This window comes from Magallana gigas, chromosome 2 (assembly GCF_963853765.1).
Source record: "Magallana gigas chromosome 2, xbMagGiga1.1, whole genome shotgun sequence".
NCBI lineage: Eukaryota > Metazoa > Mollusca > Bivalvia > Ostreida > Ostreidae > Magallana > Magallana gigas.
The window spans coordinates 60,306,284-60,325,590 of record NC_088854.1 but is presented as its reverse complement, the minus strand read 5'-3'; the positions used below and the strand labels follow the sequence as shown (position 1 = coordinate 60,325,590).

Here is a 19,307-nt window from a genome sequence, read left to right as displayed (position 1 = left end):
GATTACCACTACGTTATATGTTGTAACCAGTACATGGGATATTACCACTACGTTATATGTTGTAACCAGTACATGGGATATTACCACTACGTTATATGTTGTAACCAGTAGATGGGATATTACCACTACGTTATATGTTGTAACCAGTACATGGGATATTACCACTACGTTATATGTTGTAACCAGTACATGGGAGATTACCACTACGTTATATGTTGTAACCAGTAGATGGGAGATTACCACTATGTTAAATGTTGTAACCAGTAGATGGGAAACGACCATTACGTTATATGCATATAATTCACAAAACATGTTATAAACACATCAAAACAAGAAAAAACACAAAATCATTAGAAAAACTGTTGTTATATCAATCACTACAAAAAAAAAAGTCAAAACAAAACTCTAAAAGATATCACCCACGCGAAAAGTGCAAAAAACAATCCGTCCATCGAACGTGCAACGTTGACTTACTTTTTGGTTGTGTCTTTAACTGTACTGCAATCATTAAAGATTCACATCAGAATGATTTAGACCGAAACAATTTAATGCATTGGATATCTGTACTTAAAGGATTTTTGGGATTAAAAAATCTAATGCAATTTCACAGGCTGAAAATAACATATTCATGCATAGCTGACACAGTTTTTCGAATGGACTAAAGCAACTTCATTTTAGGCTTACAAATGCTGGTTGATTTTACAAGAGATATTTTCATCCCAACAGCTGGGTCCAAAGATGAAATATATTATCAATATTTTTATATACCAAGACTTAATGAACAGTTTCTATCATCATTAAAATATTAACACACTTCTATATAGCCTGTAATTGGCTGATCTTTGAATATTCACCCTTCCGCCAAACCATATATAAATGTACAGTAGGGGGTAACAACAGTTTGCTGCCTCTCTGACCCACAGAAGCAGGGGTGACACAGGTGAGACACACGTGTGACACTTAGAACTCACCTGGTTTCGTCCACATAGACCGATTCGAGCACTGAGGCTGCGTACTCCAGATTCTTGTATAAATCTTCTTTAGGAACTTCTCCATTCTGAATTCTCCTCAAAATATTTCGTAAGCTAAAAATATAGCAAAGAGAATGAAAGATTACTAAAATAACAACCCCCCTCCACCAAAATTTGTGTCTGGAAAGTCTTCTCTCTGAAAAAACCTCAACCTACATCCCCTTTAATCACTTTTAAACTGCTTTTCCCTCTTCTCATTATATTGCTTGAGATCAAAATGAAAACCTATCTCTAATACCAATCTTTAACAATGCTATCTGAAAAATATCACTTATCCATAAGTTCCTTTTCTCCTTTGGTTAGTACACATAATAGTGTTACCCTGCATTTGTCAGCTCTCCCTCTCTCCAGTTCTCTCCCTCTCATTCTCTTCTTTTTTTTTTTTCATTCTCTCTCTTTTTCTCATTCTCTCTCTCACTCTCTCTCTCTCACCGTATTGAGCAAACATGGGAGGCTTCGGGTGTGTCTATGGGGGGAAGCTTGTCCGTGCCCAGGTCAACACTTGCGTAGGAGTCGCTTTCTGCAATACTAGACGTTCTACTACTGCTACTGGAGGCTAACTTTGATTTGGAGTTTGTTCTTCTCAGAACTGTCAAAGAACCTGCCCCTGAAATCAAAAAGTGATGCCATTAAACTTTTACTCATTTTAACTCAACATTCTGTCCTCAAACCAACAATCCCAAAGGAAGGGTATACAATATAATGACATTTTAATTTTTCATCAAAGCACATCTCTATTCAATTTTTACAGTAAAATAATCAAGAATGCTGTCCGTCCTGATTTCACAAATTACCTCTGAGCTTCAAATTCATCAATTAATGATTCCAGTTCCATTACAAAATTGAATGATTCATATTTCAAAATAACGTGGGCTATCTATACCTACACACCTGACAAACTATGGCTATCGTTTTTACAAAAAAAAATCAGTCACCTTTTTCTTAATTATCATCTTTCTAATATTAATTGACCTAGCTTGTGATCATTATCAGCCTTAACAATCAGAATATTCATACTACAGTTAAACTTGGTTATACAAAGTGCCAGGGTCGGGCGATTTTGCTTCGTTATCAGCGTAATTCGTTATATCTGTTAAGTTCACAACATATAATATAGTCACGGGGAATGAAAATGACTTTGCTGTAAGCGTCAAATCATTATAAGCGTGTTCGCTATAACTGTGTTTTACTGTTTAAGCAATACACAATCTCCACAGTTTGTGACTGTAAGGAAAAGTGCAACAACATGTAGGAGTGAGTTTTCCATAAATACCAACGAAAGCGATAGAAAATCTCGGCCAACAGGAAGTGGCTGACGGAGTGTTTCTGTGAGACCTGTCACACACGATAGTCCCCATTAAGACCATGATACCACTCAACATGTCTCAGTGATGGCCATCATCACCAAAAGGGCAAAGATTTACCGACCAATCACACAGCTTGTTATTAACTTTAATTTTTCTTCAGGAATTATCGTCCTCTTTAAGTCAAAGGTTAAGGGATTAGAAATTGCAAATATCAAATCAACATGAAACATTCCATCAGTTTTGAATTAAAATGTATTAAAAGTAAAAATAAATCCTGAAAATCATCCTGCAATTGCTTTATTTCAATTTCCGTGTACCTTATGCTAGAAAAAAAAATGTCTCCCACTGCTGTAAGGAATAAAATATCCAGATATTAGCTTCCTAATGTATTTATTCAGTCCAACATATTTCTAGCTCTAAAGAATTACATGGACATTTATTGAACAGTTCCAGTATGAGATATATCGGTAGAGTTTATTAATAATTTCCATAATCGTACCAATATAGCATCGTATATCTCAGAAATCATGAGATGTAATAGGGTACTAAATAGACATCAGACAGAGCAATATTCTTTGAAATATGAAAATAACTTCCATAAAGTTTCCCTGTTAAATTGTATTTGGAGATAATATGGCCAACTCCTGCGGTCATGTAGACAAGCCGCTGTTCTTGGACCGAGGCTCGAGGCCCCGAGTTATAAAAATAATTCTCAGTAGACTTCAGTTGCTTTGTCTTTCAGCTTCATTTGGTTTTTGCATTCTCTGATGTCAATTGTTGTGATTTCATTAAAACACACATGTAATTGAAAGGAATACAACATCCTGAATACCAATTATCTTCATCTCTAATTATATTTTCATCAGAATTTGTGATTAGTCCTCAATGAGTTGGGATGGTTTCTATGGCAGCAATGAAGCCTGTTGCTGACACTGCCCAGTTGAATGCTATTGGATTTGACATGCTTGGACCTTTTTAATGCACACAAAGAAGCAATAAATTGGCCATCAGCAGAGTGGATAATCTCCCCTCTCATATCCTACATTAATCTGATGTTCTGAGTTGTACAATGTAGATACCTCATAAATCTAATATTCCCCCCTAAATCTATACATAGTGTAGTTTTAGTGTAGGCCCAGTTAGGTATATTAGATTTTGCAAACTAACAATTTTGAAACCTGTCCTTTCTGCTTTACATTACATGTCATGATCATTTTGACATGGTAAATCAGTCAATTTTAGGACATCACAGCACAGCCATTTTTACACTGAACTAGCCATTTTTGAGACATTACAATTTTAAATTTCTATCTTCTCTGCACAATTTTTGTTGCGTTCAAGAACATGTTTTTCTTGAGAAAATAATAACTGTAGCAATTAACCTATATTACTATTATATTCTTTTGTGATTGTGTTTGCATGATTACAAATTCTGGATAAGGGCAAAGCTTAATTTACTCAAAATCTTGTTTTGACAAAAGCAACAGATCTGTGGTACGTACTCTTGAACCTGTGGGTGCTGTACTAGGGGAACCTTAATTTAATGCACCCCTGGGTCTGTATTTTAACAATTACAGTTTTTATTAGCAGTTGTTTGTAGGAGCATCTAACATTGTCTTCATGCGGTGACACACAAGTTGTGGGAGCTGTGATTTAAACTCGAACTGCCTCAACTTTCATCTTATCCCCTGCAGACGAGGGTTGAATTGATCCAAGCTCTGAATGGCATGCCTTCCATTGTTTCCCCTCTCCTGAGTAACAAAACCAATCTATTTGGACAGAACATAGTTCTGATTTCACAAACCTCATTTCCTACACCAATTTTTCAATATTTTCAATTGACTGTTTTTTCTTTGAAGACCAGCAGCCTCCGGATAGCAGACATCATTAAACGCTGGATCAGAAACCAGAGAGCGAAGCGAAGACAACAACCGTCCTTGACATTTGTATCTCATCAATGAAATACATTTTATGTATAACCTTATTCCAGACAGAGTTCTCTCCCTTAAAAAAATGAATACTTAGTACTTAAATTTGTAATTTGTGTTAAATATCACTTAAAGCAAAGATGGCTTCACCTGCACTGTATCAACAGATACGGTGTACAACATCTGCAGCTCTGGGCTTTTTTTACAAAAGAACTTAAGAGGGTTAATATCAAATAAATTTACCGTTAACATATGAATTTAAAATTTCAATTTGTTATCATTTTTTTCTACACAACCACTTGCCCAAGAGAGGTGTGCACATATTAAATTCATGAATCTGCAACAGAAAATGTTTTTTTTTTAATATTAGCATTTTAGCTTTTTTAAATTTCTTTGAGAGCTACAGGCCAAATGATAAAGATTCACACCATCAGAAAAAATTGTTAAACAACTGAGACAGAATCAGCAATGTTCACAAATTGGTCAATCAATAATCCTACAAAAAAATCAACTCCTTTCAGTACTTTCACTACTTTGATTCATTATGCAGTCACTGTTTCAACTGAAAAAGAATGAGCATATAGTACAGTTAGAGATAAAATAGTGTGGAAATTAATGGCTTTATTCTAGAATAATTCTGTGAGATTGTAAAACTTAAGTGCTTTCTTAAACCATCTCTACTTTCATTGAGACCATCAACCATGCATCTAAAAGCTTTAACAAAATGTCATGTTGTCCATCATTTCAAATGTTTTAAAAGACATAGAGTATCCAAATGTCCATCAAGAGCACCCTATCATGCGCGGATCCAGAAAATTTTTCCAGGGGGGGTTCGAAGGATAATTGTGTTTGCCAGGGGGGGGGGTCCGAGGCATATTTTCGCGATAATTTTACTATGTAAATTTAATAAATTTTCATTTTCCAGGGGGATCCGCGCATGCCTATTGAACAAATAACTCAATTAAAAATATGAAGAGCCAAAACATACTCAGTATTTTGTTTTCTGCATTCAGAAAATCAATTTTAATATTATCTGAGATAGATTTGTCCATCTCTGTGCAACTTAATCCTGGGCAGTGATAACTCAATATATGGTGGCCTTGCAGGCTGTTTATTATTTATTTTGTCTACACATTCTATGCATTCTTCATTACTTTCTGTAATATTTGACTGTTTAGCATCAGTTTCTGTTAGTGTTTGACAGTTGCAATTGTCAGTATTTGACAATTGCTTTTTGTCAGTTTGTGTCAGTATTTGACAGTTGCTTTTTGTCAGTGTGTGTCAGTATTTGACAGTCACTTTTTGTCAGTTTGTATCAGTATTGAACAGTTGATTTTTGTCAGTTTGTGTCAGAATTTTACAGTCGCTTTTAGTCAGTTTGTGTCAGTATTTGACAGTTTTTTTTGTCAGTTGCTTTTTGTCAGTATGTGTCAGTATTTGACAGTTACTTCCTTGATGTACAACACTTACTTGACAGCTGTCCATTCTTTGCTCCCACACTGGAGTCATCTTTTGCTCTGTCTGGTGGATTAGCCACTGTAAAAATGAAATTAAATCATTATATTGTGTCTATACTTTGAATCATGATTTTATCATTATTCATGTGAGAAAAAAGCATTTTTATATAAACAAATTCTTGTTTCTTGCATTTATTTTGTACTTGTCAACAACATAAAAACACAGTTGATTCTCAAATGAGATTTGATTTGGTATTGATTTTATTACTAACATGAGGTAATTCTTTAAATGTGTTTGTATTATTATCCATTCTCTTACTTGAGAGTACTTAAAATAACCATAAAATTCTCTTCTAAATAACATTTTTTTTAGAATGATATCAAGCAATTTTGCAAATCATCTCTCAAGAAGTAATTTTCAACTTTTTGATCTTTCATGCCTAATGATGATGGTTTTACACAAAGAAAAGATTGTCTTCTCGTTAAACTAACAATGCAGATAGAATATTTTAGATTAGGGACCAAATTTGTCTACCAAGTGAAAATTTAACATTGATTTTTCTATTGCTTAGATTTGTAGAACACAGAGAGTTGCATGCCAATGCTCTGTTAAATGACAAGGAAGGTGTTAACTCTCAAAGTCAAAGAAGTCTACAGCAAAACTGCTGAGTATGGTAAAATGGTCCACAGACAAAGGAGATATACCAATAAAATGGAGATTTTCTCCCGGATCAGGAATTAACGTGTCTGAATCTACCATACAATCTGTTGGACCAAGAACATCGTCTTTCTTGTTTGTCGTCTGCTAACAACACCCAAAAGGAAATTGAAGCCAAACGAAAGAGGATGGGAATTGAAAAGTAGGAAATAAACAGATTATGTCAACATCAATGTCAACTTAGCTTTGGCATTCCCCCTACCAATGGCCCTCCTGGTTATTGATCTGTCTCTCAAATGGTTTTACCAGCAGCATGTGTACATAAATTGATGCTTAGATTGCAAACAGTTTGAAGCAACCAAAACAAGACCAACAGGTCTTTGAATAAGCAATGATTAACTTCCATCTGCAGTCAAAGACCATTTACAATTTGCTGTTTGCCTGTACCAAAAACATGATATCAAAGAAAAATGGATGGTTGATTTGAACACCATGTAATAAAGGCAACTCGTGTGTGTGTGAAGTCCATGTATCAACAAGTTCTACTACTTAGACTTCATCATAATGTTTTCAATGTTTTACCTTTTTTCCACAAGCAATTCCTACACAGCTCATGGTTAACTCAAAAGGCAAAAGGATTTATTTGTGAAGCTTAAAAACATGGAGATAATGAGAACCACAAAGCCTGATTGGAGATTGGTTACAATGCAAGCCATGTTGAAACAAATAGGCCTGAAGATAACAAATTGATATGTCCCCCAGTGGAATGTAAAATAATTGAATTCTGATAGTGTATTCTAAACTTCATCTAATGTACAGAAATTTTGATGAATTCAGGAAAAGTAACCAGGTTTCAATCCCAGAAGGTTTGTTTTTATGTGGTTTCACTCTGGAGAGGTTCATCATAACTAGGTTTGACTGTATACACCATAATGTCAACAAAACAGTAATTGAATATCACCAAAGCTGTAGCTTGATAAACTAACAGAGTGGCTGCAAGGACTGATTGGGATTGGGGATTGGAAGATGGCACCCCCCTAACACTCATACACCCTACAGTTACAGACAGGCATGCATGCAACCAAAGAAATATAGTTTGAAACTGAGTTAGGGACCGTTTTTTCATTAGTTCTTAGCTGGGAATCACAACCACAGTAAATTTTATCACCACAAACATTTTACCCCATAAAACTGGTACATTATATTCTATCAGACAAATGCAATAAATATTCTACAAAGTATTATTGCAACTCCATTTGTTTTTATTCAAGAAACCCCAGTCTATGATTAAAAGCCATTATATTTTATTACATGAATGCAATAAGAATTCTACTTATTGCAACTTGTCTTCTTCCAGTCCAGCAAACCTCTGTCTCCCCTCCGACTAATGGCTGACCATTTGACACAGACAGAAAAGATAAGCACCTTTATTTTTAATATTTCATCATCATTTATTAATTTAAAGGGCCCTGCTTTTGTCGTCTTGGTGTCAAAAATAGAAAGAAGCATTTGGTTGCTATGGTAGCCAGGCCTCTTAACTGTTTTTTATATATATAAAAAAGAGATTTAATAATGTGAAATCTTCCTTCTGCTGCACAAATAGGTATATCTGAGTTCATTAGAACACCTGTAAGCCTCCGTTAGGTGAAACACAAACCACAGTGCTTTACACCTGAGGTAAGCGCAGGCATTGACCAAGATCTTCATACGAAACAAAGTTTTTTCCTTATTTCAGATTGGTGGAATTTATGATAACAGTTTTGATTTCAGCATAATAATGAACAACTGCTACAATGTAAATGATAATATTTGCCATATATTTGCTGCCAACTGTAATGCAAAATTCAACTGTGTATCTTGTTTAACAGCAGTTACACATCATGAAGACAACACAGTAAATGTATACATGTAGCATTGAACACGGGTCTCCTTATCAATAAATAATGCACAACATAAAACCAGCAAGCTATTTTCAGAACTATTACAGACATGAGACTAAATAACAAAAACCAACTTTAAAATATTCTCATTGATGCTTATAAAAATCTAACATGTCTCTTTTTTTTGTAGAGAAAGAAATTAATTTACCAAACGAGCAACAAACGGAACGATAACGTTAAAAAATGTATGACAAAAAGACATTAAGAGTTATATATGTAGTTAAAGAGCCAGAAGATGAAACAACAAAATAGGAAGCATTGAAGAAGCTGAGCAATCACAAGGAACAACAATACAGAAAAATACAGGGAATCAACTATCAAGGGGAAACAACAAATGGATATTAAGAAGAACAACAACAGATAATTAACAACTGCTTCAGGGAAATAAAAAACAAATCAATGAATCAGAAAAAAACAACAAACCAAGACAGTGCTACAAGACAACAACAACTAGGAGATATCAAAAACAACACAACAGACACAACATAGCATAATATGGAAACAACTAAAAATGAGTCAGGAAAAACCAACAACCAACACTCAGAAAAATCTTTTGAAATCCCTGTAGAAAACAAAAATGTCACCTAACAATACACACCCTACAGTTAAAAAAAGTCTTGAAAAAAAAGAAAATATTATAGAACGTAAAAGAACAACAATACATTGAAATAAAGCATTGAGCTCAGAATGTATACTCACTGAGAAAGATGCTAACAAATTCCAATCACTGCACAGAATTCCGTGCTATCTCCTTTTTGTAAAATTAGCTTCAAATTTCTATTTTATCTAGTTTCTGAACACTGTCTGTCTGCTATGAGATTTGAACACACCCCTTAATGCATGCACCAAGGATAATTTCTTCAAAGGAACGGGAAAACAAATCAATCAGTTTAACGCTATACTGCTGTTAAACTATATCAATGTGTTGATAATTTGTGCAAATCACAGGGCATGGATGATCAAAGCCGTCCCAGGCAAAGAGACATTGATCATAAAGTGTAGCTGTCCAACTGTTGATGAAAATAGACTGATAAAACAAAACATTGCCATAAACACGTTTGACTCGTTATTCTTCCATAAGCAGGAATGAGCCACCAATTTGAAGATTCTACCAATAGAATTGGTCTCGGGATCTAATTCCTGCCCAGCTTATCCACGCCCCCAATTCATCTGCACATTAGGTAAAGCATGGACAACTGGTGATCAATAATTGATCCTGAACTTAATCCCATCAATCAATCACTGATTGGTGCTGTAACAGGCTGTCAGCAAATCCCATAAACCTCTAACCATTGCTCCAATTAATTGTGTATGCAGGCAATTTGATTTGGGTGTCTTTGTAAACGTAAATATTTTCCAAACCAATTAATTATGGTCTTTTTACAGTTATAGAAAAGCTACAGAATTCATTAGCAACAGTTGGGATTAAATCATAAATTCTTAGAGAATACCAAGATTAAATCCCATATTTTTAGTTCAAGAGTTGCTTCACTCCTATCCCATCAGACTATTTTCAATTTCATTCTTTGAAACATACTTGTAGCTTTAACTTAAAAGAGAATCACGGTTGCTTTTCTTCATTCCATTATCAATAAATGAGCCACATTTTGATTGGATTGATTAAATATGATAAATGAGACCATAATCCCAGCTTTGTCCACGTTCCATTACGGCGCTGCAGCCCCGTAATCTGTGTGTACCTAGCAGCAATTGATCGGCTTAGCAATATTATCATTTTAGAGTTGCCTTTTTAGTGGGTCCCTCAAAGCAACACAATTCAATCATGGGCAAATTATTATTACAATATTTGAAGGTTTACATGTAATTTAAAGCACATGTAATTCCTTATATGCCTAAGATGCCCCCCGAGTTCTAAAATGGTTTAATAATTCAACTAGCTTTCTTAAAACTCTTCAATGCCAACTTTTTTTCCAGAATTACAAAACGTTTTTGAAAATCAGCAAAGATTGAGCTGATGCTTATTGTTAGCAGAATAATAGAGCAAGTACCAGGACTGAAACAACAGCACAGCTTCTAGTGAGTACTTTTAAAGAGATGGCCTAGTAGCACAGACCACCTTATTCAACGTACTAGCATGAGCTGTGCAATACTAAGATGACTTATAACTGCTGTGTTAGCACCAATCAAACCAAATTGATCATATATGAGTAGCATAAACTCTGATAAACCCAGGCTTCACTGTATACTGTGTTAGCACTTACCGCACAATAACATAGCAGTACCACATATTGTGCTATTCTTCTGTGCAGATTGGAGTGCTAACAGTGAATACATCATGTCATCATCAGCCACAGCTTTACTTATTAATAATAATATTTTTAAGTGAATACATGTACTGCTATATCATCAATGAGCACATCTACAGTAGCATTGATCTGCTATAGTGCAAACTGGTATGCTGAGCACTAAGAACACATCAAACCAAGCACACAGCAGTAGCAGTCACTCTGCTTTCCTTCAGAGCACACTTCAGCACTGGCACTGAGCACACTCAACTAAGTACATAGCAATAGCACGAGCAACTTTAGTAAATGTTGCTGTATTAGCACTCACACATCACACATATCAGTAGTACTAGCTCTGCTATAATTAGTAAATGTTGCTGTATAAGCACACTCACACATCACACATATCAGTAGTACTAGCTCTGCTATAATTAGTAAATGTTGCTGTATTAGCACACTCACACATCACACATAGCAGTAGTACTAGCTCTGCTATAATTAGTAAATGTTGCTGTATTAGCACTCACACATCACACATAGCAGTAGTACTAGCTCTGCTATAATGAGTAAATATTGCTGTACTAGCACACACACATCACACATAGCAGTAGTACTAGCTCTGCTATAATGAGTAAATGTTGCTGTATAAGCACACTCACACATCACACATAGCAGTAGTACTAGCTCTGCTATAATTAGTAAATGTTGCTGTACTAGCACACACAATCACACATAGCATTAGTACAAGCTCTGTTATAATTAGTAAATGTTGCTGTACTAGCACACACACATCACACATAGCAGTAGTACTAGCTCTGCTATAATTAGTAAATGTTGCTGTACTAGCACACACACATCACACATAGCAGTAGTACAAGCTCTGTTATAATTAGTAAATGTAGCTGTACTAGCACACACACACATCACACATAGCAGTAGTACTAGCTCTGCTATAATTAGTAAATGTTGCTGTATAAGCACACTCACACATCACACATAGCAGTAGTACTAGCTCTGCTATAATTTGTAAATGTTGCTGTATTAGCACACTCACACATCACACATAGCAGTAGTACTAGCTCTGCTATAATTAGTAAATGTTGCTGTATTAGCACTCACACATCACACATAGCAGTAGTACTAGCTCTGCTATACTTAGTAAATGTTGTTGTATTAGCACACACGAATCACACATAGCAGTAGTACTAGCTCTGCTATAATTAGTAAATGTTGCTGTACTAGCACTCACACATCACACATAGCAGTAGTACTAGCTCTGCTATAATTAGCAAATGTTGCTGTATTAGCACACACACATCACACATATCAGTAGTACTAGCTCTGCTATAATTAGTAAATGTTGCTGTACTAGCACTCACACATCACACATAGCAGTAGTACAAGCTCTGCTATAATTAGTAAATGTTGCTGTACTAGCACACACACATCACACATATCAGTAGTACTAGCTCTGCTATAATTAGTAAATGTTGCTGTATTAGCACACACACATCACACATAGCATTAGTACTAGCTCTGCTATAATTAGTAAATGTTGCTGTACTAGCATGCAGGCATCACACTTAGCAGTAGTACTAGCTCTGCTATAATTTAGTGGAAATTGCTGGGCAAACATTGAGTACACCATATTGAGCACAACTTAAAATAGCCATATGGGGCATTGTATAGTGCTCCCAGGGGGAAGTGTACCTAAGAATCTAATTATATTAAAATATACTTGTGTCTGATTTATATATACAAGATCAAAGAAACTAACAATCTAATTTAATTTAGATTCAAGCTTATTAATGACTGGAGGGACTTTCCTAATTTTATTGAGAATGGACTGGGTTTTTTTTTTTTTTGAGAAACCTACCGGCACATCATAAATTTGAACATCCGTCAACTGCCATCACTAACTAGCTAGCTGATAACAATAGTTTCTCTAGGGCTGCTCCATATTTTATAAATGGCATGAATTAAAATCTCTCCTACTTCCCAAAATTATTGTCTTGAGATGTATTAATTGTAAATGTGGAAATCAGAGCTGAATTGATTCCAATCCTTCCATTTCATTAACTATGCATTCAATAGAAACAATCCATGAGGCAGAAATTAATTGACAAGGGAGGTATTCTATCCCAATCCTTTCACATCTCACTCAGTGATGAACCATTGTAACCAAGTCAAGCATGCTACTCTCCTCATCTGATGGAGATGAGCTTGGATGTGGGGTATCTGTTAGAGCTATAAGCAGAAATATGTAACCTGAAAAGTGATGTAAATATTGATCAGAAAAAAGAATCAACACCCCCAGATATCCACAGAGTTAGATTTGGCAGCTGACCTGAATTTTTTTAAATGATTCCAGTAAACCATGCCTTCAGTTAGCTACCAAGAAGTCCCAAGACAATGTCGCAATAAGACATATGATAGCAGCTCATTAAAAGTACTTATTAGTACTTTGTTATCTGAATGTACTAATATACAATAAAACAGCATGCATACCTGACTGTAGGCAAGACCTTACGATAACAATTTGGATATATTGTACATTATTGCTCAAGATGATGCATAGATGTATTTATATTATAGTCCAGGTCAACCAGGATGAATATGTATCCATACCATAAGTCAACCAGGATGTATATGTATCCATACCATAAGTCAACCAGGATGTATATGTATCCATATCATACTCCAGGTCAACCAGAATGATTATGTATCCATACCATACTCCAGGTCAACCAGGATGAATATGTATCCATACCATAAGTCAACCAGGATGTATATGTATCCATATCATACTCCAGGTCAACCAGGATGTATATGTATCCATATCATACTCCAGGTCAACCAGGATGTATATGTATCCATATCATACTCCAGGTTGACCAGGATGTATAGTTGTATCCATATTATACTCCAGGTCAACCAGGATGTATAGTTGTATCCATACATTACTCCATGTGAACCAGGATGTATATATGTATCCTTACCATACTCCTGGTCAACCAGAATGTAGCTTGGCTGTATATACTATAAATTTTTGTGAGGTATCTTGAAATTTGCTACAACTGTGTCTTGTTGTGCCACTTGGTGGACTCACGGATGTACATCAACACAATATGCCAGACCTAGTGCATCAATCCAAAGTGTATGACAAATCAGAAGGATGAACTCAGTAACCTTAAGTATACATTTGAATGAACCCAGTAACACATTTATGTACAAAGTTGTGTATTTTGGTTTTCCAGCAAAACATCAAGTACAGGATGTTTGCTAATTGAATCAGCAGGTCTGCTTTCAGTGTGGCACCTAATTAAATCATAGAAATTTAGAATATCACACCCCAAAAATAAAATCTCTACTAATCAACCTCTCTCTCTCTCTCTCTCTCTCTCTCTCACACACACACACACACACACACACACACACACATAACACATACATACAATTCTTAAGATACTTCACTACACCTAGACTTATACTTTTTAAGATACTACGTCACAAGATGGCGATTTAAATGTTTTGTTAAAGTGTTTGTATCAATCAATTCTGATGTATATCGTCATAGCTCAGTGGTTAAAGTATCAAGCTTGTGAACCGCAGATCATGAGTTCGAATCCACCTGTGGCTTTTGTTCATGTTTACTGAATGAATTTTTTAAAAATATCATTTTTATCCAAAATTGCACATTATTTCGCCTATTTGACATATATACTTCTTATCCATCATGATCTCTATCATAATCAAGTAATTTTCTGCTGATTTGAGAAACTATTTGAAGGTGTAGTGGAGTACCTTAAGATTGGGTTACAGAGTTGCCTTCCTTTACACTGTATTAATGCTGCCCTACTGACTAACACTCAAACAGCTACACTAACTCTGTATTAATGCTGCTATTTATACTGACTTACACTCAAACAGCTACACAAACTCTGTGTCAAACCACCTCACCTGATGCATGCATGGTAATAACATCAAAACCAACCCGTCTTCTCTCAATCAAAATACCAATGACTCGGTAAATGACCTGTTCCCTGTCCACTTATATTAAAAAAACCCAGAGAGGTTTCTTTTAGTTTGCTTCTTTCTTCAAATTTACATAAGTTACTGACCAAACAAGCAATTCAGTCAGGTCTATGAGGGATAATGTTGAATATTGACTCTGGATCATAGAAGACTGTCATGGTGCAAGGGAAATATTCCTCTGTACAAGACTTTACACGGAGCCACTCATCATCATCTGTGAGCAGTTTAGACCATCCACATAAAGAAAAAAACATTAGTATTACCATATTTACTAATCACATGGGCGACTTGTTTGCCTGCCAGAAGAGTCTACTCGTAATTCCCAGCCTCTTGGTATAGGCCTGATCGCATAATTTCCCCATTTCTTTTCTACTGAATTCCAATAAATCTTTGAAATTACGTTCATTTCATGTCCCCGCCATGGGGACATAATGACAATATCCTGGAATTTTCTCCAACCGAACATAAAAGCGCACACAGTGGAAAATAAATGTCGGAATTCTGCTGGAGCTGAATGTTAAAATGGCAGGACACTTGATACATATTGACACGTTAATCAAACAGAAGATAAGTCCCCGAAAACTTGTCTCCACAATCTAGATTTCCACTGCATATTGCATTTAACCACTCCATAGGGAGCAGTTTTGAAGCTTTATACATGTTAAGTACCAGTATCTTGGTTTTAGGTCTGATCCTTCAATCGGCATTATGACACATGTGATTATAGCCAGTTTATCAGCAATTATAAATGTTAATCTGCTTATTCAGCAGATAATTTCTGCTACATGACGACATTAAAGACACCATTTCATAGAGAAAGCCTCAGTGATTGACACAAAACAATACAAACTTTCATTATACAATCTTGTTCATGTACTACAATATACTGTAGACAGGGTTATTTTCGCCCAGTGTAATTTTCGCCAGTCTAAACTTGCAAACAGCTAGTTTCGCCCCGTCTTGAATTCGCACAGACATAATTGTGTTTTAAGGTGGTATAACACACCTGGAAATAGTCACTCAAATTAAATGTGAATTATTTGATTATGAAAGATATAATGATAAATAAACTCTACATATGTCAAATAAGCGAAAAACTCCAAGGTCCCAAAACTAATAATAAAAAATATCATGCAAGTTTTAAATGTTTCTAAGACATTATATGCATACAAGGTATTCCCTGACCTAGTGCATGGTTTATTCAATAAGGCTGCCAGTCAAACAACCTCTAAAGAAAATTATGACATCCAGAAACAACATTACATTGTTAAGTATAAATATTTATAATATTTAACTTTTCGGTGTCTTTGTCTGTTATAACACTACAAATCAATTCTGTAACATATAGTCCAATACATTTCATCAATGACACACTGTTGGGGCGCAAACAGGGTTTTGCATAACTGAAGAAAATAAATTGTTCAACTGATGAAAATTATACAATTTATCATCATAATTAAATAAATGGTAGATCAGAGAATCCTTTTAAAGCCATACAAGGTCAATGTTAAAATTCCCACCCTAAGACACCGCCCAGGGTCAATATCACAGTTAGTTACCCCCGGGTGATCCACGCCCACTCTCACCATCATCACTGAGGAAACTCAAACCAGGGCTTAGGTCTATGGGTCAATATTTGAAATCAGCCTCCCCTTGAGACCACAATACCTGAAACCAACACCCAGTCACAAGAAACTACAAAAGATCCTGGTCAATATGTGAAATGGGTACCACCTGGATTCAAGGACCACTGAAATGGTTTCAGGAGACAAACCCCACAAGATCCGGGTCAATATGTGAAATGGGTACCACCTGGATTCAAGGACCACTGTGATGGCTCCAGGGACAAACCACACAAGATATGAGTCAATATGTGAAATGGGTACCACCTGGATTCAGAGACCAAATCCCTGGCTCCAAAGACAACATTGGGACAATACGTGAAATCCTTATCAATGTCAGAGTCAACACTTGAAATCCTCATCAGAAGGTACTTAAGACATTGAGTCAATATTTGAAATCCCCATCACAAGATGTATCAATCATCGGCTGAATACAACAAGCTCCCACCTAAAGATACCAAATCAAGTCAACGTAAAATTTATGTTACCTACCATGCGACATCATGTTTGGTTAGTATTTGAAATCACCACCTCTTATGGAAACCACATGCAGCCAGTACATGTACATGTAATAAACTCTCCATTATAGTGATTTAAAGTAAAAAATTAAATTGGTAAGACCTTTACGAGAACTATGAGCTTTGAGAAATATTTATGGAGGTGCAGTAAACAAAATCATCGAAAAATTACATAAAAAAAATATGTTTAAGGCAAATTTTCATCATACCTGCAAGCATTAAAAAGAATTTCATTTAGAGGATTTTAACCTTGCACCCTTGACTTCCTGTAAAATGCACATTGCCCCTATTTAGTGGGCCACCTTCATTCCCCTTCCCACCCTGACATATTTATCACTTCATGTAAATAATGGCTCTCCATCTTCCACAGATTCCAGGGCATTCCTCTAGTTCACCTTCACAAGACATGTCACCAAACTACAGCCATGCATTTGTCCTTACAAAAAAATCAATGGCAAGAGTTTAATTACTGGTGCCAGGGTAATGTCCTTGTAATTCCATCAATGATATCTGCTTGGTCTACCTCCGCTTCCCCCCGCCCCCCCCCCCCCCCCCCCCTGGGGGTCTTACCTTGCTGTAGCTGCCAGCAGTAGTGTCTGTACATTGCCACGGACCGTAAAGATGGGCTACATGCTCCTACAGGTCTTAATCATCCAGCTCTAGAAGTCATAATGAGGGGCGGAATAAAAAACTTGATGGAAAAGAATTGTTAGAATCAAAAGATAATTGATTTCAGAAACTCCCGGGCTTATCTTTCTGGACTGAACCCTCAGTAATAATTTTCCGGTCTATGATACGCCTCTGTGGAGCTATCAAGGGAGACAGATATATTGGAGAAGGGCATTACGGACAATAAAGGTGATTCCTCATTTATATTTACCTGGCTTTATTACCTGTCATTGTTTCTATCTCCCAACAGTGACCAGTCACAATGGGGAGTAAGAGTTGTCTCTCTTGACACAGAGACCGTTCAGACAACTTTATTATAATCTCATCACAATTTTTTTCTTCCGTTCAATTCAGGAATTTGATTTGAGAGGTATCTAATAAATGCACTTAAATTTGATGGACTGCTGACTTCACCGTTTTGGGGAGTGTTTGTGAAATCTTTTATATTAAACATTCTAGCATCATTGGTAGTCGTAAACAATTTAATGACAACCATAAATATTTATAGCCGATCCAATAAATATGGTAATAACAATGGCAGCCTTCTTATGAGGACTGAATATTCCGTCCATGGCCTTCCTTTGTGAATTACACGCGGTTCTTTATGATTCCCGGTTTTAATCATTGTGTTTAAAAACATTGTCATAAGATTGAGACTTCATATTAAAAAAATTGCATGAAATAAATTATAAGCTATCATTTCTTTAACATGCACAATAAAACATTGCTAGAAACATGAATCCAGTTTCAAATTCTCTTTTTATTGCTATTCCTCCTCTTTAATCGAGTAAAATATGATTTAGCTTGTAGAAACTTTTAATTTTGATCAATATAATGGTATTATCAGCTTATTAATTCTCAGAAGAAGTGTTTCCCTGTCAAATGTCCTCCAAGTTGACTGTTAATGCATTGATTGGGTACCAGTTTAATAAACTGATGCTCAGTAACATAGGAAGCTCCCCCACATTACAGCCCTATATTTACATGGTCTGACTTCAGATGTGATTTCACATTTGACTCTTGTGCTGAATTCACACCGTATAATTTGTCAGACATGTAGTTCATTAATATTTCCCTCCAAATTTTTTGTGGTTCACAATATATTGGTAACATCAGAAGATGACTTTAAACTTGCTACCCATTAATATTTCACAAATATAAAATTTTAGTACAATATTATTGGTACTAAATATACAGATATTACTCGTTGCATATTTCTGTCACCAACGGGAAAGGGCAGTCTATAGGATAAGGGGAACTAACTTGTATAGGCCCTCCCAAGAGACAGGGGGTCAGCCTAGTCAGTAGGCTTAAATTGACCTCTAAGTCGAATATGCATAGAGCTATAACTCGAAGGCAGGTTTCACAATTTATTGATCAAGTGATTTAAATTAACTATGAAATATCAACAATAATCAAATAAAATAAAGTCAAATAGAACAGGATAAAAATATTTCTTGAAATGCCAAATGAGTCAGATTTGAATTTAGCTTAATGTTGCTTAGTCTACTGACAGACTGGTGGACAGTCAACTAGATAGTCAGTATGAAGACATAAGCAACATGAGATAGCGTCCAAAAGAGTCTGACTAAATTGAATAAATTTCTAACTGTATTTATATCCTAAAAGATAATGTAATGAAAGTGAGGCACAGTACTGAGTACAATGATAATAACTCAGAACAATTACATTGACTAATTGGGGATAATAAGCAGAGCAGACTGACCTCCGCTAATTAATTGTCATCTGGCATGAGTTAACTCAAAAACACGTTACTTAAAATGACACACCATGACACTTCACATAATTTTTTTTTCTTATTTTTTTTTTATTTTGGACTCAATAATTCAGGATGCACTAGTCAATATGTAGGTTTAAGACTTTGAACTCAAAAAT

General features: G+C 35.6%; 1 protein-coding gene across 4 annotated transcripts in view; it reads right to left on the bottom strand.

Annotated features, from left to right (window-relative positions):
- LOC105330040 (dual specificity calcium/calmodulin-dependent 3',5'-cyclic nucleotide phosphodiesterase 1) overlaps positions 1–19,307 on the bottom strand; it is a 69,156-nt gene that overhangs the window by 11,532 nt on the left and 38,317 nt on the right. For 2 of the 4 annotated variants that reach the window (XM_011431591.4, XM_011431594.4), the window contains exons 2-5: positions 5,737–5,802; positions 1,464–1,638; positions 972–1,085; positions 475–498 (exon numbers count right to left, since the gene is read on the bottom strand). In XM_011431591.4, the coding sequence (XP_011429893.3) occupies positions 475–498; positions 972–1,085; positions 1,464–1,638; positions 5,737–5,802 (379 nt within the window). Of the gene's footprint in view, positions 1–474; positions 499–971; positions 1,086–1,463; positions 1,639–5,736; positions 5,803–19,307 lie in introns of those variants that run through there. The other 2 variants (XM_011431595.4, XM_066077586.1) reach the window with 2 other exon arrangements.